General features: G+C 42.1%; 1 protein-coding gene across 1 annotated transcript; it reads right to left on the minus strand.

Moving 5' to 3' along the window:
- LOC133027940 (Na(+)/H(+) exchange regulatory cofactor NHE-RF1-like) lies at positions 1 to 24,147 on the minus strand. Its single transcript, XM_061095119.1, has 6 exons — positions 23,527 to 24,147; positions 7,214 to 7,384; positions 5,644 to 5,797; positions 5,486 to 5,532; positions 1,077 to 1,181; positions 1 to 824 (listed from the first exon to the last, which is right to left on the minus strand). The coding sequence occupies exons 1-6, from the start codon at positions 23,995 to 23,997 to the stop codon at positions 678 to 680; spliced, it is 1,095 nt and encodes a 364-aa protein (XP_060951102.1). The 5' UTR covers positions 23,998 to 24,147; the 3' UTR covers positions 1 to 677.
- Between the last annotated feature and the right edge of the window lie 378 nt (positions 24,148 to 24,525).

Here is a 24,525-nt window from a genome sequence, read left to right on the forward strand (position 1 = left end):
TTGTTTCCTCTTAAAATCATTTATTCATGTATGTACAGGTGGAAAAAAATAATTTCATTGAATCACGTATAATGAGGGCAGAAGCCCAGGGGGGGGGGGGGTGACTGGACGAACCGCACAGAACTTACACAGTCTCCTCAGTCGTCTTCAGACGACAACATTCTGACTGTGCTGTCGTCATGGAATGTTATTCACGGACTCAGCGTTCATTCACAGACACAACATTTTTTTTTCTCTCTTTAATTCTAGTTGCTGATTACAGACACCAAGGGTCTGACATTCATTTGAAGTGTAGATTTAAATCACGACTCTGACAATAATCTACTTTTCCTACTATTCCTGACGTGGTCTTTTTTTGTTATATGAGAAAAACTGTACATTACTTTTCTTTCTCTCTCCCACATTCTTCTTAATATATTAACATTCATTCTTGTTTGTGACAGTGACATTTCAAATGTTGAAAACCCCTAAATTAAAACCAACAGATTCATCAAATAATACTGTTTCAACACGGGGGAGTTTTAAAATGTTCTAAATAAAAACTGCGTCCTTCATTCACAGTGTGATAAAAAAGCGAATCCAGACAGAAGGCGGGCTGATTATCTCTCTGGAGTCACGACGGACAAGTCTGGAGGAGAATGAACTGAAGATGATGCCGATGAAGATGAAGATGATGTTTACAAGTTGCTGAACATCTCGTTCCTCTTGCTCCAGTCCATGGCCGGGGCTTTCTTGGCGGCTCGTTTCTTATGGGCTCTTTCTCTGGCCTGAGCCAATGACATACTGAGACCCAGGCCGTCACCCTGCTGTGGGGCACTCTCAACCTAGACACACACACACACACACACACACACACACACACACACACACACACACATTAGTCAACAATATATGTTACCCTGGTCCTCGTCTCAAGGGCTTGCTTTTGTTGTTTTTTTAGATAGTCCTGGCTGCAGCCATTATCATTCTGCTGTAGCTTCTTTACATTTCTTGAAATCAATCACAATAATATTGGATGTATTCCAAAATGATGTGCCAAAGAGAAACAAAAAGTCAAAGGAGGCATCACAGTGTACCTCTGGAGGTGGGGAGCTGCTGCTGGCTGCTGGCAGGGAGGTCTCGGAGGAGGCAGTGGAAGCTGTGGGACTCGCCGGCACGTGAGGCCTGATCAGTGCTGACGCCTGTTTAAACACACGACAGACACTGTGTTCATATGTAGCGTGTGTATGGGGCAGATTACATTACGTTATTGTTTTTTTCCGATAAAAGACAAAACCAGCAAAGTGTTGGCTTTACTACTCCCTGCACCGTTGCCTCTCGTACTGAGAAACATCAGTAGTTCTCTTTAAATCTTTAAAAACACTTATTACTGGTAGCAGAACTGTATCCTTTATACATGTTCAAGGTTTAGATAGAGACTAAGAGAGGCTAAAAAGTAGTTTGAATTTAAATTAGGATTTAAAAAAGCTAACAGGGACATTTCCTGTTTGAAATGTAAAGTGTATTTTTATTTAGCAGATAAAGCTTATCTGATCAACACTCGCAAACCAATTCAGCAACGTCCACTTGTTCTTTGGGGAAAACTAGATCAGACCCCAATCCACATGAATGTTGAGATAAAAACTACATGAATGGAATAACCAGTCCAATCTGATTTAAAGAAAACTGTTCGTGAGTATTTAGTATGTCTGTCCAGTTGTTCCTTCCCTTGATTATTTGTTGGAGTAAAATACTTCATTACTGATCAGAGTCCTACTTGGTCCTACTGTCCAGCAGAGGTCAGTAGAGCCCAGCAGTCAGGCGGCCTGACGTGTGCAGCTCACTTATTAAAGCTGAGACACTGTGTCAGCACTTATCTGTGAGCAGGTTTGAAAACACGGTGACATATTAAAAACACTTTCCTGCTCATGTTCTCTGCCGGAGCTCTACCACAGTACACTTGATTCACTCTATGCAGGAATGAATGAAGAAGCAGCTGCTCTTCAAAAACATTCAAACAACAAACAAGGGCCAAGCGGCAGCACCAAGTGTTGATATTAAATTGAATCTCCTATATTTTTTTTATTTTATATTATTTAATCTTTATCTAATCTGCCGGTCTAAAGGACATTTTTATCTCTTTACCAAGAGAGACCAGAGAAGAGGAGACTTTCACAATCAGCAAAGAAATACAACGCAGCAAGGAGGTAATACATAAAAGCAATACTACAGGGACTTAATTAAAACAATTACATCACAAAGCAAAGGTGTAAAATCACCACGGGGACCACGTGGGACTGAGCTCATTCTATTTAAAAGGTGCAGAAAAACCTGAACCCGGATCAAAACCAGTTCTGCAAACATTAGTGCGAGCGCAGATCTGAGGTGACAAAGCTACTGGAGGGTGAAGTGACAAGTCGAGAGGAGTGAGGTGAGGTAGCTTGGGAAGTTCCATCAGTCCGGCTTCATAAATGAATAACGGGAAATAGCTGTTTCCTCTTGGCATTAAGGAACAACCGGACCCATCTGCTTATGTTGGCAGCCGATGAAACCCAGTGAGTACACAAACACACAGCGCGGGTCAGAGGTGGTGTTGAGGCCGGGCGCTGGGTTATGTAACGGCCCGTGAATGAGTGATTGTTCCTGCTGTGGCGGAGGAGTGAGATTCTGGCTGCATGTGCGACTATGTGAACAGCGCTCGTTAGTCGTCTCATTTGCATAATCCCAAACTCGCCCCCAGAGTTAAAGCCACTTCAATCCCATGATCCTCCAGGACGCAGACGAGAGAGAGGGGAGAGGGAGGGGGGAAACGCATAGAGCTGAGCTCTCGTTGCCATGGTGAAGGGTCAGCCACAATGTCACAAGAGGGGCCAATCCACTTTTCCCATGTTGTCACTGTCAGCGTATGTGTGTGTGTGTGTGTGTGTGTGTGTGTGTGTGTGTGGAGAGGGGAGGGAGGGGGGGGAGCAGAGTGTTTACTTTTGGTAAACTCACCCTGCTGTGCCTGTGGAACGTCACACCAGACTGTCTGCTAATTAAAGGGCTCTTCGCTGATGTCACACGTCAAGATCACGGAGGCCATCTTGAAACGTGTCCCATCACGCCTCCTGTGGCCTCAAACGCCTTTTTTCCACTTTAGTCAAGTCCTAGTGATGTCGTCAGCGCTAGTTAGTCACAGCTACAAAGTTCACACCAGAGCGTGTGGTAACTCAGGGCGTCACACATGAGGAAGTAAGAGGCAACAAGAATCTAGCAACCTGAAAGTTGCACTATGGGAAATGGAGTTTGCACTGCACATCCTTGCGAATAGGTTTTTGTGTCAAAATGTAGTTTCAAATCTAAAATACATGTATCACCTGACCACTCACATACACTGGGTTTGTGGTGTAAACAGGAAGCAGACTGGCTGACTCTGCAGTTGGTTGCTTAGTTACAGGAAATACTACGACCAAGGAACAATAATAATGAAAAGTAAGAGCATGGATTTGTTTTTGTTGGACAGCAACAATGTGGAGCTGTTACTGACAGGAAGTGGTAGCAACTTTACTTTCATTTTGGTGGTTGAGTTATGACTGATCTGAACCTTTCAGGAAGCTCAAGTAGGTGACTGCAGTTAGGACTATACAACGACGCAGCCCCAGAGTTGTCAAACGGCTCTTTGTTTTGATTGCTAAAAACTCATTTTAAAACTGAAAGTAGTGTGGGAGGAGCCTATGGATTTAACCACAGGGTAGAACCGCCTGTGCTGCATCACATTTAACTTCTCTCCTCCAAACTCCTCCTCATCAATCAAAGTGTCAGCCTAACTACTGCAGCAACACCCATTATTATCTGGCTTAATTTGATACAGCTTAGTTATTTATGAAAGAATATGTAGGTTCTTAAAAGAAATACAGATGTGGAACGAAGATGAGAAAACAATAAGTAAACTATATAACATATTTAAATCAATGAATCTACATCATTCCCTGCAGATAAAGCAGAGATGGGAAGCGGAAATGAACAAGGTCATACCACAGAATACCTGGGAGGGGATGTGCACAGAGGCACACCTAGTTACAAACACTTGGAGGGAATTTAAATGGAAAATAATTACCAGATTCTTCAGAACACCAGAAATATTAACCAAGATGGGCCCGACGCATTCCAACTTGTGTTGGCGGGACCGTGGAACACGTGATACCAATCACACACATATATTCTGGTTCTGCCCTAAGTTAAATACATACTGGAGATAGGTCTTTGATGCCCTCAAAGAGATATTCCAACAGGACATCCCACAATACCCCACAGTAGCAATATACCTCAAATTGACTTTAAATAGAGCTTCTCTCATATAAAGCATGGTAATCCATCAAGTATGAAGGTTTTCAAAATATTGAAATCCTGTATCCTGTATTTCACTGTTTAAAGTAGCCTTTTTTTTATTCTTTGAAATGCACTTTATAAAGTACTTTGAATTTCCTTTGTGTATGAGATGTGCTACTTCCTACTGGGAATACAGGGAAAAAGTGTTTTTGACAATCACAATTTTTTGTGATTTCCTACATATCTAACAAATTCATTTTATTCTTCATTTTGTCCACTGTAATGGAGCGAAGGACCGCTTTAGAAAGACAGCAGAAGTTAGAAGGTAAAAAATTATCAGATTGTGGCTGTGGATTGATATTTAAACAATAATACATTCAACTCAACCAAATTTTGTATCGTTCTATTCTCTTGCTTATTGGATAGAAGGGTGGTGGTAAGTTTTCTGAATGCATTGTCATTATGGCCACTTCCTCAAATAAGACCCAGCATGCGTCCTTTGAGAGTTTATTTGAGGTATTGACACTCCCAAATCCCAGGTAGCAAAGGTGTGAATCTATTATGACCAAAACAACGGCAAATGATTACGGCAATAACAGTAACAGCAAGTGTAGTAGAGCGCTCACCTGTGCCAAGGCCCAACAGCAAATTCAATACTGCACCAAATCGCACACATAGATATCATCACTCATAGATATCAGTTCCCCAAATACTCCAAATGTTTTTCATCAAGATCGATGAATTACTATTGCTACTACTCCCTGGGAAATCAATGATAATGTAATAAATAATACTAAAATGAAAAAAGATTTCAGCCCCTTTGGCAAATAAAAATGTTTCACATGATTTTGATATAAAAACTCAAAATAAACAAATACAGAAACTGAAGATGTGTCTTGATGCATTTCCTCTAACAGTGGCAGACATACTGAATATACAGTATCAGTCTTCCTAAATGTTGTCAGTCAGAGTGTATCAGTGTGGCAGAGTTTAACAGGCCAGACCTGACAGCTTCACATAACACCGACCAGGCGTCCTAATCTGCTACCAGGAATTTCCAGAGAGGATCAACACGGCATTTCCCAGCCACTGTCTGTCAGAGAACATGTGTGTGTGTGTGTGTCTGTGTGTGTGTGTGTGTGTGTGTGTGTGTGTGTGTCTGTGTTTTGTTTGTGTGTGTGTGTGTAGTGGTCCTCACCTCTTCGTTCTCTGATGCTCTCTCTGACGCTGGCTTAGGAAGAGGTCCTACAGTGGGGAAAGACAACGTAAAGGCCTCTCCTCATCCACATTCACTTGCAAAAACATGTGTGTGTGTGTGTGTGTGTGTGTCTGTGTCTGTGTGTGTGTGTGTGTTACCAGTGAGGTGTTCCTCGGTGGGCAGGACATTGCATTTCTTGAAGAACTCTTCAGTCTCAGCATCGACCACCAGCAGCTCGGTCTTGTCTCCTCCGGCCTTGATGGCCCCAACCACCTCTGAGTGCTGCATCCCGACTACAGTCAACCCATTAACCTGAGAGGAGGAGAGGAGGAGAGGAGGAGAGGAGGAGAGGAGGAGAGGAGGAGAGGAGGAGAGGAGGGAGAGGAGGAGAAGTCCAACGTTTATCTCAACATAGAAATAACTACAAATACTATGATTGTATTCCTCTGACAACCAGTGCAGTGTCCATGTACATAAAAAAGAAAACATGATTATTTGTATGTAGAGCAGGAAGTGAATTCCAACCACAAATGGTCACAGGAGACACAAACTTGTGCCAGGTGGAAGAACGTAGTGCTGACCACTTGTGATTGGATATCTCAGATACCTCAGGACGAATATTAATACAGTGTCAGGTCTGAACAGGACCTGTCAGAAAGAGAAGGAGTCTGAATGAGGCCTCCCACTCTCACCACTGGCTCCCTCACAACAGAATTTAATTAAACATTCTGCCGTGCATAATGTCTTCTAGTGCCACAAAAAACTAAATCTTTATTACTTGTGCAATAAAAATGGGTACCTTTCAAGCCGTGAATTATATGTCTGTAATATCAAAGTAATCTGATATATTGCATTCCAGCTGATCCTACACAATGAGGACCGGGATGTTTGCTTTCACTGGTGGAGATATACCAGTTTCTTGGAACATAGAACATAAATAATATGATCATCCTAACTCCCACATGAAAGGAGAAGGCGAAGCAGGGGATTTATCCTTATATTTAAAAGTAAAGATATTAGTAATGGTACCCCAACCAGTGCTGTCAAATGTCTGGCACATGTGTTATTACAGGGCGTGGCGTGCAATCCTACTCCCGGCGCTGGATCTAATCAGGCATCCAGGGAGATAAGTGACGAAGGAATTCCAGTGGGAGGCAGAGCTGAGGTGGGAATACCGTCAGGAACGTCTCCGTCTCACCAGCTCCCACGCTGGTACAGAACTATGTTCATCTCAAGTGACCCATGACCTCTGCAGAGAATTCATCACATTCTCAGCATTCTGTTTCCCCAAATCCACGTCTTAAGCCCCCACCACACGTCTCGTTTACTGAATGTCGATGCGAATATTGCACACATACAGGATTACACCACTACTGTACACGTCCAGTTCTAGTATTGTTTGTTCTCTCCTGCACTCGAGAGGTCCTGCAGACTGTAACTCGGCCCACGGGAACAGTAAGTGGATTAACTCTGAGCCTGTTCAACATGGCCAGGAGACCTGTTTGTCACAGCAAGAGAGAAACCTGCGATGTGCATCAGACACACAACAAGAATCACTCTTTACGTACAAGACACACACAGAAACGTACGCACATTCCAGTTATGTACCATCTCTGTTCCCTAACACTTTCCCCCTGCTGTTATAGGATTACAGCTGATACACAAACAAACATAAGAAATCACACACACACACAAACACAGTAGTGGGAGAGCGTGTGTGTTGTGTACCTGGATGATCTTGTCCTGTGGTCTGAGTCCGGCTTTATCTGCTGGGGAGTCATCGTCCACAGCTCTGATGAACTGGCCCGGTTTGGTCTTCTCACTGTGCAGGTTGAAGCCATAGCCGTTAGCTCCCTTCTTCATGTGGCAGAGACGAGGCCGCAGCCCACCTCTCTCATCCTGCACACCAACACACACACACACACAGCGGAATGTCAGTGAGACAGTTCATTTCAAGGAGGACTCTTTACATAAAATAGTACAATTTAGTTCATAGCGTCAACTTCATACGTCTGTCCTCTTTCTGATATCACAGTGGGCTTTTGGGGTTATAGACCTTCTTAAGAGGCTCTTTACCATTTCCTGGAAAAATGTACTCTGCTAGCACACGTTTTTTTAAGAAAATTAAAAAGCCATCGCAGATCAAAACTAGGAGGTAAGTGTAAAACACAAGACGCAAAGTCAGAACCATGAAATAGTCGTTCAAAATGATGACATTAATTCAAAATATCACTTAATCAAGTCATAACTAAGAAGTAATAGCTATGTGATGATGGTAAACATCTTACGACTTGTGATATTGAACTAAATAAATAAAAAAATTGTCACTCAGTCAATATCATACAAATTAAAAGAAATACTCCTAAGAAATCAGAATTCAGAATTACCATATTTGACTGCAAGCGCTGGATTAAATAAGTATTTGACTTGCCATCCCATAACTTTAACAGTTATAGTAATACTATAATATAGTAAAATACTATTTATAAACCACCATGTATACCTTAAATACCCTTTACACCCTAATAGCTCTGTGCGTTGTTAACATTTTTGTTGTTTTTTTAAAGTTTTATTGATTGTTCTTGTTCTTTATATAATGTATATTGTTCTGTTTATTGCACATAAGAATGAGACACGCCATTTTGTTCAGCAACTTCCATGTAAAAAAACGACCTCTAAACCTTTTTACAGCTGACATGTGCAGTAACAGTGGATGCCCTGATAAAATGACTTCCATCACCTGATAAAAACCACAGCAATCTGTCCAACATCCTCTATCAGTGGCACATCTGTCAATGATTCTCTGCCGAGTGACCATGAAGATCATCCACCTTAAACCTCAGCGCTGACTCAAGGCAGACGCACTCCCTCTCAACCAATCACAACGGGGCTTACACAATGACACAGAGGTTAATATCAAATCAGAGTAGGTGATGATTGCTGAAGCTCCCCGGGTGGGGCAGGTCCATCTCGGGATCTCGGGTGAACCTTTGGATGGAATCACACATTTACGACAGAACCCACGTAACTCCTGGTTGTTAATGAAGAAGATAAGGATGATATAACAGGTGAGGTGCAAGGTACACAATGCGGTGCACTACAGTTTTCTTTCTACAACAAGCAGAGGCATATACCACTTTCTTGGTCAGGGGCTGCAACAGTCGATCAAAATGATGACATGTATGTGAGAGGTCTCATTTGCAGTGATCACCCAACAGAACACGCAGCTCACCTCAGCTCTACAGAGCATTTTTTTAAATCTTTCCCATCATTGTTTTGGTTCACTCTCTGTCCCACCACTCTCCTCAACCTTTTTTGAGCAGCAGCAATCAGCTGTTTTAAGGAAATCAGCAGCAAAACAATGGGTCTCATGCAAGACCCGTTCGCCAGTGATTCAGGAGAACTTGTCGCATTTACTTATTTTCTCACATTCTGTATCAGCAACTTTACTCTATCGCCTTCTGTTGCGGGTCATTTCTTTTCATCTCAAACTATTTTTTCTATATTTCAGTGACAGTGCGACCCATCAAACAGCAATAATACCTCTGCTTTCCTAGATCTCTATCCATCAATTTGACTTCTATTTACTTTTTGATATTGATATCGATATGATATTTTCATGAATGAACACTAGTGTGCACTAGTGCGTGTCCTTTTATGGTGTTATCCAGGCAGTCATTATGCTAATTTGCTATCCTTGTGCATGTTTGCTCAAGTTGAATAACAATAAAAGTGGCGTTTACACATTACTCCCGACTACTCTGATAGATCTCTGTCCATTACTCAAAAAGGTGAGTTCAGACAGCTGATCTAACAAGCACTTCTTGGCTGCTGTAGAGCATTTGAACCCATCATTTAAGGTGAACGAGCAAACTTTAATCCAGTTACTGCACCACAGGTGAGCAGAGAATCGGCCTGTGGCACAGGAGATGACCACAGATACACTGCCACCTCTGTCTTTCACTCACACGTTAGCTCTGCCTCTCTGCCAGTGAATCAATGAACAATCTAAAGAAGCACACTGTGAGGAAACACGGGATACAGACATCTTTGATTCCCATCTCCATAATTCTCTCGATCACACTACCAGCTTCGCCATAATCCCTCTTTCTCTCTGCATGTGAGTGATATGCTCAGGTAGGTCTCTGCCTCGGGCTTACAGCTGACATATGTTGCTGGTCCGATTTCACTCTCTCCCCACTGGATAAGGTCTGTTGTTTTCGTCAGCCTGAGTACAGAGAGTCCTAAAGCGGGCCAAGGTCCCGGGCGTTGTGACAGCACCCAGCAGGGAGGTGGAGGAGGGATAATGGAGGGAGTGAGAGAAGCTCAGGGAGAATACCAGGCCGGGTTTCTTACTGATCAGAATCAAAACTGTTGATATTTTCTGTACTATCCTCAGTGAGAATGATCCTCCCGTCTACTGGCAGAGCTGAAATAATATCTTTCACAACAGACTCCTTTAATAATTCGGCCAGCAGGTGTCTCTGCCTCTAAAGAGCAGCCTTTTGTTCTTTGCTGCTTCCCTTGCATTTGGCCTCACTATAAAAAGACCGTGGTGCTTTTTATTGAAGCTGAGAACTGATTAAACACAGATCATTTCGGTACTGCTTAAACGATGCAACGGCCATGAGAAAAATATAGAAACACTAAGTGAATGTTGAGAGTTTTGTGTTTCACAGCAGCTGTCTCTGACACACTGGAAAACCAGATTTTTCAGTGCGCACAGGAAAACCACACTGTCAGCAGAGCCCCACGTATCAAACTGTGCAGCGACAGTGGGTGCTGTATGATAATGACACCATGGGGTGAAGTCCAGCAGTCAGCAGAGTCTCTTCCGCATGCTAACTCTGAAACTATTTTCAGTGTTTTATTGCTAACGCAATCCTCTTCTGTGGAAACACTTCACAGAGGACGTGTTTCCACACCCAAAGTCTATCTGAAATACTTCTGTGATATAATATGTGACTGGCCAACAATGATAAGATGATCCCAACATTGAAGGTTGTAGTTGTGCAGTATTCAGTCGCCCATACTGACTCTTACCATGTTGACGAGTGGTATGCCACTTCATGGTTTGCTACATTTTGTCACGTTCATGCTGTTAGAAAGTGTAACCCAGTGGAACTTACTACTTTGGCTTCAGTATATTATAGCTAAAGGCATGTTACCCATGTAATAATGTTACTTGTTAAATACCAGTGATGTACAATATATCAGTGCACATTGAGATACAGAGAATGGTCTGAGCACTAAATAGTGCAGGGCCACTCAACCTATACACCATGCTTTGAATATTATTATTTATTTTCAATAACCAGAACTGGCATCATCCCCAAAACGTTGGCACCATTAAAATGTGTTAAATTAGCAACAACTCTTTTGAATGTAATGAACAACAACGACCATCATGAAAAACCTTCCTGAGGCAATATTACATAGATAATAATCTATGACTTCTGCATCAGAAGATTTATAAATATTCAACAATCTGAAAACATACATATCATGACTTTGCTCAGATTAAGTTGCTCAGGGGTTAGAGTGGGTCGTCCTATAACCTGAAGGTCGGTGGTTCGATCCCAGTTTTCCCCATTCAGCATGCTGAGCTGTCCATGGACAAACCAGAGACACATTGTATTAATGTGTGTGTGAATGGCGAAAAACTAAGGAAAAAATTGAAAACTAGTACAGTAAAGTAGTGGTCATCAAATCTAGAAAAGTAGTTGCCGGAGCAGTGTGAAGTCAAGCCTGTTTCTGCTGCTGAAGCTGTGCATCCCATGGACCAAAGTACAGAAACTAACCTGTTGTTTTACGACACCTGTCTCTTTCACCTCATGCAGCATTTTCCCTCACATATCTCTCCATGCCTACACTTCAACCTCCCTCAGTCTGTAAAAACTTGCTCTTTGAATGAAATGTAAAGTATTCCTTATTTATATAATTGATTTATTATTTGTCTATACACATAAATATACACTCCATCCCCTTCAACTTGAAATAATACCTACATTAAATGAGAATCTTGTGTAATATCCAGTGTAGAGAGGTTAGGAAAAAAAGTGGTCAAAGTGATAATATGTTCAGCTGTCGTGACCTTGGCTGAGTTTTTCATCCTTGACATTTGAGATAAGGAACTTTTCCCCTGCAGCTAAACTGACAGGAAGCATCACATATTGTACAGACGTGTGAGGTAAAAAAACTGTCGTTCACAAACTAGCACAGCATTGTAGCTGTCAGGTCGAATGAAAGATCTGAGGTGTAAGTGCTCACTCTGTCGAGCGCCACACGACCTCTGCCACGCCTAACTCTACTATCTGACGTTCACGAGCAGTGTGTTTCTTCAGTTAAGAATTCTATCGGACACTAAACACTCCACTCAGCAAGCAATTTGACTGGCTGCTTTATAACAGACCCTGAGAGCATGTCATTATTTAACTTTTTTTTAAATTTAATTTACATCAACTGACCTGTTGTACACTATTTCTTGTCAGTCAGGGAAAAAAAGGAAATCTGTAAGGCCGCTGCACAAAATTAGCATTTAGCTATGACCATCACAAAGCTACCACAAGGGAATGAGATACACTGCTGTCTGTAAGGATCAGCCGGTAAAAGTAAAAAGTAATCCATCCATTCTCTATATCACTCATCCTTTGAAGGTGAAGGCAGGAGCTGGAGCCAATCCCTGCTGCTGACACCCAGACAGCTCAGTGGCATATGGGAATTTGGAAACAAAAACCTTTGTGGTTTGCCTCCACAGGGAGATCAGGGGTCACACCCAACTACAGAAGATTACTTGCAGCCTTATGGGGATTCACCACAAACTAAATTGACCTCTGTCCAGACGACCATTACAGCACCTTATCAGAAATCATCTCCATCCATACTAACACGTCTATTGCATGACCTTTCACGCACACTGGACAACAAGCAGGTTGATTTAATCTGCAGTTGGCCGCCTTATTACATAAAAGACAAAGAACAAGGAACAGCAATGCCAAAAAACTAGGACCACTGATTTCTAGAATCGACTATTACTGTAACTGAAAGTGTTAGCAATGCTTGTAATTCATTATCCAAGATAATGCGTTAGATGTGTGATGAATCAATGGATAATATGTTATGACGGATCCAATAAGGAATCAAACATGATTCAGAAATGTACGTTTCAGGGACTTAACAGCTCCAGAGCTGTAGTGTGAACTAGAGTTGTAAACGTAGCAGAAGTGATGCATTTTGAAGCTTAATCGTATTAGTGTGGTTATAGACTCAGTGGATGAAACTTAACACGTATGTACCGTCATAGAAACAACATGTAGTTTGTAAACTGCTCCAAACAGCCACAGTTTGACTGCAGCATTAGCCTAGTTTTACTGTGACAGCACCTGCCACAGTAAACATTCCCTAAGCTTGTTGAATATCAAAGGTTAATGGTTTTACAGCTCCCTGTAGTTAAACATCAGGTCCTGTGCTCCAACCTGGTATAGTGAAGACTGACTTGTTGGGAGGACCTTGAACTGAGGGCGAAAAAGCCCTAATAGAGTGTGGTGTGAAAATTTAAATAAGTATCTCTGGGCTCAGTTCTACAGAAGGGAAACAAGTCTATACCCAAATGCATGATTCCATAGTTCTACAGATAAAGGGTGACTGCCCAATGTCAACCGATGGAGCTATTTTTGTAGCACCACCCGAACAGGTTTGCCTGACAGCTAAAGGTGTTGTGACACATATGATCCTCCACTGAATTTTGCTGTGTGACGTCCAAACTGTACATACAGAGGGACTATGCACTTGCTGGATTAGGATATAGCTTTGTGTTTACTGCCTGAGGAGTGTATTGGCTTACACAATCACACATATACAACACTGCATAGAACTGCCACTGCATGTAATATTGTGGTTATCATTAACTGGCACGGACTAAGACAAACATTGTAGCCTCAGCTCTATAGCAACTAGCTACAAGAACAGGAAGTGGTTTCTTCACATGCAGCTTCCATCCAACAGCCTTCATCTCTACTGACAGAGGAACCTCCCTTGTGTACGTATGAAGTCATGTTTATATTGTGGTTTTTGTGTGTGTGTGTGTGTGTGTGTGTGTGTGTGTGTGTGTGTGTGTGTGTGTTTGTGTGTGTGTGTGTGTGTGTGTGTGTGTGTGTGTGTGTGTGTGGTTATAGACATGGTCCCTGCCCAAAATGCAACTAAAGTTAGTTTAAGATTCATTATTCTTAAACAGTCTTTATTCTAGACACAATTTAACCACAATTACAACAAGAACCACAAGGGAGTGGAGAATAGTTGTCACACCAAAGCTTGGTGGAGTGTGTGAGTGTAATGGAGAAAACACAAATTTCCAAAGTTCAGACAACAAGATGAGGTAGAACAGTGGAAGAACAAAGCAGTCTGATAACCTATATAAATCATCGACCTAAATCCAAATCTGCACACAACTTCGGTCAATTTGTTTTTTGCGTAATCCTGCTACTAAATAAACTGACAAATCAACAAACAGTCTTGAGTTAAACAGTACCTCCTTGGCGTAGGTAATACACGGTTTTAAGCACAGGTCCTTTACTGAAGATTAGCATTTTGCTAATGTCAAGTAACATTTTACTACAATAATATGAAGAGAAACATTTGCTGGCACCATTGTTAGCCATTAGCAAGTTGCCATCAGATAATGTTCAGTATGGCAGGCTTAGTACTTCAGAGGTCCAGGTTATCCTTTTAATGCAAATGCTAGTGAAGGTGCCGATGGAGGGGTGGGTGAAGTGTTTGACTCTACAAAACACTTTAGGAGTTTCAGGGGTGAACCATTTTTAGCCCAGGTGACCTCTACATCAGACGTAAAAAAACAACAGAAAAAACAGAACATGCCTCCATACTACTTGTGTGCTGTCATTAGGGTTGCAAAGGTGTGGAAAGTTTCCGGTAAATTTCCGGAAACTTTCCGGAAACTTTCCATGGGAAGTTTAGCTCTGGAATTTGGGGAATTTTGAAAAAAAAAAAATACGCAAATTAAACGCTGAGCAATAAAAACATCATTCAAAACTCTATTTTAAAGATGTATGGAATGCAGCACGGTGAGTTTCAACCCTCCACTGTGCATTCTTCCATCACATGCACAGATAACTCCCAGCATCCTTCACACTACAGCAGGGCTGTTGAGGCCTGCTGTAGTGTGCAGGACTAGTCAGGTAAGTTTCCATGATATTACTGGGGAAAATATATTAGCATGCTGATTGAGGATCTGTTCATCTAGCCTATTTCCATTCATCTATCCATCAATTGTAAAATATGTTTACAGACGATTCCAATTGTTTGGCTAACTATTTATATCTCTGGCATTGCATTAGTGTTTTTTTACAAACTTTTTCCTCATCTTATTCTACAGAACAATGCCACGTGCACTATCTCATGTGTGGAGACATTTCACCCCATCCAATGTAGAAGGAAAGGCTGTGTACATTTGCAAATACTGTGCAAAGACCTATGTTAAGAATGACACAACGATGCAGAAGCATATAGTCAAGTGCCCAAAGTTTCCTCAGGGCTCAAATCAGCCTATGACAAAACAAAATGTTTATATTTATGTCTGTATATGACAAGGTAAATACAGTTAGTATAAATTACCCACAACATTTCCAGTTTATTCCCATTAATTCCCATATATTCCCGTTTATTCCCGTTAATTCCCGTATATTCCCGTTAATTCCCATGGAAAGTTTCCAACTTTGAATATTCCCGGAATTTTGCAACCCTAGCTGTCATACAAGTTTCTTCAAGCACCGAAATTCATATTCGACTCGAAACAAGGTCATTTACTATGTGTTTTCGGCCAAAATATCCGCTACCGGAAGCAGAGAAGCTAGCGGAAGTAGCCACAAGGGTATGTGAAAGCCCCTCGTAGGAAGATATCAGCGGACATTAAGGCTAAAAAAAAATTTCATTTTTCGAATGAAAAGGGTGACACTAAGTTAGGGCCCTATGAAATCCGTTTTGTTTTTTTCCAAATTCCGTTTTGTTTTTTTCCAAATTCCGTTTTTTCCGTTTTCATTTTCATGAATTCCGTTTTTACACTTTAAGCTATTTAAATCATCAGAACGAGTGTCAAATAAGTGCGGACGAATACATTTATTCAAACATCACAACATTGCACTGTTTTCAGTGCTTCAAATAAGAACATTACATAAATAATAAAGTGCTTATAAACTTTTCACAGTGTCCTTAAAGTGTAAAAAATGCATAACTGAGGACTTGAGGACCCTTATTGTAACAATAAAAAGTGCTTATAACCTGTCCTTCATTTTAACAAATCATAACTGTGAATAAAAACATTTAGTCAAAGCACTGTTTGAAGAATACATCAAACCAGGGGACAAACAATGCAGAATTAAATTAAACCTTAACCTGCAATAAAACATGAATTAGGAAAATCAACATCATTGATTTTCTAACAGTACTGTCCTTTTGAGCTTAACTCCTATGACTTCCATCTGTCACAGACATCTCCATTGAAGTACAGGATTGTCAGCCTCTTTGTGTTGAGCTCAGTGAGGGCCTCTCTCTTGTCTGTGAGCAGAGTCTTGTACTTGCTGAAACTCCTCTCACAGTCAACTGAGCTGACTGGGAAGTAGATGTAGGGCACTGCCACTTCTGCAACTCTTGGGAATCTTGACCTGAGGCCCTTCCAGTAAGCAGCTAGCTCCATATCAGCTGGCAAGGGCTCCCTGGACACACAGTGCTGGAAGGCAATCCACTGCTCACTGAGCTCTGGTGATGGATTTGCCATTGGTTTCAGTGTGTTGTAGGCTTCAATCGACTTTTCCATAGCTGGAGCCTGCCTTGGATCGAACACCCTTACCAGCCTGTAGACCTCTCTGGCTGGATGTATGTCCCAGTGCTTTGAGAACTTGGTGAAGGCCAAGTGGAAAGCATCATGGAGACTTTCAAGCACCACATTCCTCTCTCTAACACCCATCTTCCTCAGTAGCTCATCGGTCTTCGCACCAAAGCCACATGTTTTTGCCGTTCCATTAACTAGGTAAGAGCCTAGATCCTCCATTATGTTGTAGGCAGACACTGCTGTGGGACGGTGGGTTCCCTCCAGGATTGTCAGAGTTGTCATCAGTTTGGAGCAGCCCTCAGAGATGAAGGTTAGTTTGACAGTGAGGGCCTGCACCTTCTCCTCTGTATCCACCTGGCTGAGGATGTTTGTGACTGCCATGGATGAGGATTTTTCTGCCAACAAAAACTCTCTGTACAGATGAACATGCTCTGCATGGTACTTCACTGCCTCAAACCAGCTGTTCCACCTGCTGCTCACTGCTTCAGGAGGAGTCTTTGTCTGCGCAAACTCCCTGTTAACGAGGAAGCTCACCCATCTTCTCTTTCTGGCAGGCTTCTTGAAGAAGACAGATCTCATCCATGTAACAAGTGATGCAGCTTCAGAGAAGTACTTGTAGTGCTGCCAGGTCTCACCCACCAGATTGATGATGTGGCAGAGACAGGTTACATGGACACTGTTGGGCATCACTCCTTTCAGGACCTCCCTGTATGCCTTCAGACAGTATGCAGCATTATCTGTGACCACTGCCCAGGCATCATTCAGGTCCAGGTTGTTGCTGTAGAGGGAGGCTAGTATAGCTTGGGAAAAGGTTGAAAAGTTGCATCTGTCCAGGAAAACAACATCCAGCTGAAAGTACTGGTTTTCAACACCTGCAATGAAAGATAACATAAAGAAAACTACTTATTTAAACCAAAATGTATATTCTACTCAACTTATTTGAACCTAAAATAATATTCTGACAAAATAAGTGTTTATTTAAAGCAAAGCAAATACTGCAAAATACAGCTGCAGACATTATGAATTGCTATTATTTCAACAGAAGAGGTCGTCCTTATCATATTTTACATGGGGACAATTAACATAGCTGAGTACAAAAACAACGCTATAGTGGCGAAGTCACGCCCCTTCCGGTAGAGCCCATGGGACCTTCTCTACAGCCTCTACAGCCTTTAACTGAACAATTGCACAATAAACGGTCAAACTCTTGACATGAAAAATTATAATTTAAATCCACGGCATATAAAGACTGGGACCAGAAAATAATTACTTTCTCTCCATTGAAACCCATTCATATTTTTCGATCTCATAGGTCCCATGGGCTCTACCGGAAGGGACGTGACTTCGCCACTATTGCAACAATATATTAACAGGCTGCTAAGTTAACTCACCAATGACGATGTTTAGGACGCTACAATCCCGTGCATCCGTTGTTTCATCCACAACCACAGCGAACTTCTTCCCCCTGATCTGCTTTAAAACGGCAGTCATGTGTTGATCAAACACTCGAGGCAGGTGAGTCTGGCGGAGGCTGCTGGCATTTTGGGGGAGCGCTCCTCCGTGTTTACAGTGTTTGACTAGAAACGGGCGTAACTTTTTTAGCTTCTCAAGGGGGATGTCAGATGCGGCGCACACAGCCACAAAGTCCTCAATAAACTCCACTCTTGAATCTGCTGAGCTGATTGTAGACGTAATTGTGGTTTGTAGGGCCGTGCCCTGGCTACGGCTTTCACTGTTTTTTAGATGGATTTTTGACTTCAAGTGATCATCGCACGTAACTTTTCTTTTCCAATCAATAGTATGTTGGCATACTCGGCAAAACAGCTGATTACCTGAGTGATAAAATTGTTTCGGGTATTGTTCCGCTCTGAATTTTGGGGTTAAAACCGAATTATTAAGCTTTTTGGAAGTTTTAGGCATTTCCGCGGTCAGCCGCGGGCGCTTCAACTTCTTGTTAGGAGCGGGGGCGGGACCTATTGTTTGCATCCCCGCTAACTAGGCTGGAGTGGTGGACCGGGTGTTTTTAGCATTGTTTTGGGAGTGACTGCTAAACATTCAGTGAGGTTAATGTCACCTGTATTGTTTCCCTTTCTCTCGAAACTGAATTTCACCAAAATAATGGCGAATTCCGCTGCATTCCGTGTTAACAGTAGATTCCGTTTTTATTGTCCGATTCCGTGATTCCGTCCGCGTTTTCGTTATCGCGGAAATCATAGGGCCCTACTAAGTATCTAAAATCACCATATTTCAGAAGACATCATATATGCTGGATTCTCCCTTTAGAAACTTCTGAATGAACAAAGAAGCAGCCTGACGCTATAGCTTGAGGACACAGCCAAATATAGTCTTGTCAATTCTTTCAGCAGGGAAAGGCTTCAAAGACACTATTACTAATTACTTGGACCAAATGGAATTATAATCCCTATCATCCCAAAGCCATAGATAAAATCTGGAATGATCTGCAGACGTTCAGTGGACAGCTTAACTTCACGGTCCACTCAATGCTGAAGGGATCAGAAAGATCATAGTAGTGATGGCTCCAAAGTCTTGATTAAAAAAAAAATGCTGAAAATGAATCTATGTCTTCTTGTTCTTTAATCCTAAAAAATCAATCCTATAGGAAAGGAATGTGGGGCAATGACTTGGACAAAAACAGGGGCTATTTTAAAACTGTGTGCATCTTTGCTTAGAGTATGTCCCCAAGAAAACAATGAGGCAGTGATGATCTTAGTCAGTTGATGCCAACAGCACTTTAATGAAGTCTATTGTGGATAATAGGGCAGCTGTGGCCCTAATATTCAGTTTTGTTTGTATAATCTTGCTTACAAACAGTACCTAATACCACCTCCCATTTAGTAAGAGTCAGGTGCACCAATTGCTAATATAAGACTTTTTTCCAGGTAGTAAAAGACTTCCCTGCTGTGACTTTGTGCAGGTGCAGACCATCTGTGTGTAACCGGCAGAGTGTTTGCACATTGTACACCTACCTACTTAGGTGCATATTACTTATCTTTATAATGTGCTTTAAATTAACAGTGAAATACTGCATCACTGACTTCAGACCAGGTTATTGTTGATCCAATACGGAATTGCTTTCCACTAGCTCAAGAAAATGCTCCAAACAATGTGCCTGACCACACCTTTAATTCAATTATACATTTTTAATAATCAATATTGGCATATGTCGGTTAATACTTAAACTGCAGTAGAAAAAACAGCTTTGGACAGTTTGTGGTAATTTAGAAATAACATTGACATCACATGATCCTGACCTCTAAAGAACAAAAATTCCCTCTTAGAACTGGTGGAAGGTATTTTAAAAATTGAAAGAATATAATGAAATATTTATTCATGTACTAAGTTTGTAAACTCCAGTATTGCTCAAGCAACAGCATGACTAATCAACTTTTTAGTGCATTACTACATAAGCAAAATGCTTGTAGTTATGTTAATGCCTGAGACACAATATTACACTTGATGGTTGAAGCACCAGTACTAAAGAAGTCCACATGTAATGAATTTGTTTGAAACATTCAGTCAACGGAATAAACCAACTGCAGCCATGTTGAGTAACATCGAGGTCATCTTGATTAAAACATTCTCTACTCCTGACTTTACAAAGTGGCAGATTAATTGCCCTTTCAAAGGGTTATATATGAGCTGAGTGATAAGATATGCTGTGAAACACTGAAGAAGAATTGATTCTTTGGAAAGACGAGAGCTGCCCGTGAAGCCCCACGGCCGTCACTCTGAGCGTAAGGATCCAGGTTTTAAAGAGTGCAAAGACGGAGCCCACAGGGTGTAAAGTGTTGTTGACCATGGGGTAAATGTGGTAAATCAGTGTCCTGTGTAACCAATGGATTGTCGATTAAAAGCTGACCAGCAAACTAATTTTCTCACAAAAAAAGCAGCAGTGCGGATTACTTCACAGGAGTGAAATGACAGCAACTAGTCATGTTTGGTCAAGAACCTCATTAAATTAAACTTCGCCTCCTATCTTTGCACACCCATTCATCAAGGATCCTATTATCTCATCATTTATTTGACATTTTCACATCTACAAGTAGAGAACAAACTGCTATTTCATGCACTCACACACATTCTCATTCCACTCCAGCCCCATTGACAGTGTATGTAAAGTGAGGGTGGAGGTATTTCAGGGTCAGCGTGGCCTCCTTGTTGAGGCGTGAGAGCCCTCTCTACTTTCCTCCCTGGCCTAGAAGTCTTTCTCCCCATGCAAACACTGCTGACAAAAGCCTCTTCTCTCTCTGCTGTTCCGAGTCTCTATGGTGACCAACAGGGTTCTTGGTGCGCCGGAGGACTGAGTCGCTGGAGGCCAGGATGTTACCATAATATGATGACATGCTCACTGAGTTCATGCTTTTATCTTGCGAGCAAAAAAAAAAGCAATCCCTGCAAAATTAGATATCCAACTCCTTGTTAAGACTATCACCATAAAGGCTTTGGGTGTATTTAAAGTGAAGAAAGGTTAGTGACTGAGCCCTGGACTGCAATACCAAGTCCAACCCCCGGCAAAGACGTGAAAGAAACAATTGTTTGAACATTTTTATGCTCAGCAGGGCTAGTTTTACGTCATCAATTGCCAGCCCACTCAAGTCTATCCCACTTGGAGGCTGGTATCAGAGGCCAGTATCAGGCTCTGTGTGTACTCAAGAACTTGGCCTTATTAATCTGGGCTCTTCTGCCTTGGCTGCAGTTTCCTCCGCAGTGTTCTTGGGCTCAGCAAACTTTTCTTAATGCTTAACTGATGTTTAGTTAACATGTATAAAGTCCAGAGTAGTGGCACTTTCAATGTTGCCATAGAACCATAAAGCACCTAGAGATTACTTTCAAGAGTCAGGAGCCAGCGTTGTTGGTGCAGAGTTTGTTAATGCCTCTAATGTGAATACAAACCATATTGGCTCCTAAAATAAGCTACATTTGCCTGGACAGCCCTAAAAGCCTGACTGTCTATGTCTGACTGACTAATTGCTAGAGAGACTTACACCATTGGATCGACTTCTCCCAATGGTAATTGCTCTTTCACATTGCTCTTTTAATTTAATTGACCTATTACGTAATGGGAAAGTGTGACTCTTTTTTGTTGGCCGCCCCAATACTCTCAGGTCTGGTTTCAGCTGTTTGATCATTTCTGCTGCACAGAGCTGCAGGTCCACTAACAGAACACAAGCTGCTCAAGTGGAAACTACTCATGTTATGAAGAGTTACACCCCTGACGATTTAAGCAGCCCAGCAGGAGAGACCACAAACATATCTAAAACTTCCTATTAGTTTCAAAGTTGTATTTTGGTCTAAAATGTCTTCAATTATATCGTAGATTGTGATCGTAGATAGTGGGGACTATGATGACAACCCAACTGCTTGATATAGAATAAGCCGACTCACATACTCTATACAGTCTATATACCATCACTGACAATGACTCTACTTCTTCTTATGTATAAATACTTCAAACATTGACACACTTCTTCTTTGTGTTATGTCCTTTTTTTAGGTTCTATTGTTTTTATTCTATTTATTATCCAAATATTTATCCATTTGCTTGTACGTAATATCGTCCTTTTCTTGTTATTGTTGCTATTCTCTTTATTTGTACTTTCTGCTTTTACGTGATGCTGTCTTCTTGTTGCTTTTAATTCTTGGTTGTTTTCATTAGTATCAGTCAATTTTTGTGATTGCCCCCCCCCCCCCGAGTCTCCTGTGTCTGCTTTGTCTGTCAAAGCATTTTGTCTCTAATCTTATTGGTTGCAAACATTAATCCATTACTACGCTACTTGATGATGTCATTCCTACTGTGTGATCATTTATTTTTAATGATCTAAATACGCTTTAGATCATGTCTATAGTCCTGTCGGACGCAGAGATACCTGAAGCTTTAAATATATGTATTTTTTTACCTATACATGACATAATTTGGTGACTTCTTCATGACGTTCTTCACTCGTCAAACGGCATTATATGATGGGCAATCACTTTCTGACCAATACTAGCTTTAGATCGTCTCGCTTTTCACATTAATTGTGGAGATACCTTGGACAAAGAGTTTTTCGGAGCAGAGTTGTCTTGTCCTTGACCTATCGACTGCATGGTCAGCTCTTAAAGTTAATCATCTGGAGACACCCCCCTCACCAAATTTGGTTCAGAGTTGCTCACAGCTTAACACTTCCTCAACAAGGCTATTAGACAGTAATTAAATCAGGGTTTACGAGCCTATGAAAGAATAATGTTCTGAAATTGTTTTAGAACCCACAGCAAAAGCCTGGTCTTTCATGAATGCAGGATGATGTTGAACCATGTTTTGATCAAAGTAGTTCAGTTTTAAATGTGGTGCACAGTCTCAGATTCCAAGATATGAAGTCAGACCATTAGTATTGTTACTAATCCAGCTCTTTTCTACAAAGCTTATTCTGAAAGTTTGAGCGTTGAATGTCTGGCCAAGCAATAAGAGCATTCTTATTCTATTATGTCGGTTCATATGATTTAAAACGCCACTGGATAATGTAGTGGTGTTAAAATGACATGTCTCACTGACTTTAATCTGTTTGACAAGGCATCTGATCCAACAAGCCAAACGGGGGAATTCAAAAGGGTAACCACAAAGTTTCTGGTACATGTATGACAAAGACTTTGTTCCACAGGAGGAAGTCAAAGGCAGCGGTAGCATTTCACTGTGCTGTGTCACCTCTCTGTTAGTGGCCACATGGTAGGGAACCTATTCCCACGTATCCTCTTCAGCTCACAGGTGACGCTGAACTCAGATCAGATCAGAGGATACAAGCCAGGGTCTCTTTGTTAAATCTGACTGATCTGATAGTGAGATGATATAATACTGATGATATGGATGTATCAGTTGTTGTAAATGATGCTGCAAAACAATGATCTATATGTCTTTATGACAATATTGATTGTTTCACATTATTCACGCACTGATGTCATAAAGTACCCTGATTCCCCTGCTGTTTATCATAAACACACATTTCCATCTGGGTATTTGTGGAAGAAACAGCTTCTAAACTAAGAAACTCAGAGAATCTAAATACATTTTAAATAGTGATGTTGAGTGTTTTGTGACACATAATGACATAAAGGCTAACTGATTTTCCAGCTATTTTTCGAAAACTTTTGTATTGAACACAGTAGAAGTGTGCAGTTGGTCACCCACAGGGACTTTCCGTACCTTGATGCTGGAGGTGACACTCAGCCTGTCCGACCTCTGCGAGGACGTGTCCCCGTTCTCCCGCGGGACAGGGGTGGCCTCCCTCGGGGTGCCGTTGCTCTGCCTGTCCGCCCGCTCCGAGTCGCTGTCCCCGCCCGGCAGGGGGATCCCCTCCGTGGCGTACTCTCTCCGAACCTGCAGCCCGTGTTTCTTCAGCAGCTCGGTGGTTTCGGCGTCCACCACGATGAGCTCCAGAGCCCCGGAGGTGGCTCTGATCCGGCCCACGACCTGCTGGTGGTTCTCGCCCTCCACGCTCTCCCCGTTCACGAACACCAGGCGGTCGCCGGCTTGGAGCCCGGCGGCGGCGGCGGGGGTGTCGGGCTCCACCAGCCGGATGAACTGGCCGGTCTTGCCCCGCTCCCCGTGCAGGTGGAACCCGTAGCCGCTGGATCCTTTCTCCAGCTCGCACAGTTTGGGTCGGAGGCTCGACATGTTTGTTAAGCGACAGAAAGCGGAGTCCTCTGCTGCACGGACCGACTTGGAACTCTTCACAACGAGCTGACGAGTCCCGCGACGACAGAAGCACACAGACACCTGTTCCAAGCACTTCACTTCCGCTGAACTGAGCCGCTGGAAACTTTCCCCCTGATGACGCTGAGAGTTCACTCCTCCTCACGCACGCGCACACACACACAAGCACACACACACAAGCACACACACACGCCCGCCCTCCTGAACTTTTGTGTTGCAACCGTGGCTCTCAGTGTTATACATGGTTATTACACTGTATCACTGCCAAAGCTGCAGTAATGAGATGAGAAGAGGTCCTGAGATTTTCAAAATAAAACCTTCCTGCGCGCAGAGTTGATATCTCCTGGCAGTGAATGGAGAGATTAGTGGAGTACAGAATTATTCAAATCTGGTCCGGAACCGTTATAGGACCAAAGGTTTCATGGACTCCTTCAATAAAAGAATAGTTGGGGTCTTAGAGCATCTTGACCTGACATGACATGCATGTAT

This window comes from Limanda limanda, chromosome 21 (assembly GCF_963576545.1).
Source record: "Limanda limanda chromosome 21, fLimLim1.1, whole genome shotgun sequence".
Lineage (NCBI taxonomy): Eukaryota > Metazoa > Chordata > Actinopteri > Pleuronectiformes > Pleuronectidae > Limanda > Limanda limanda.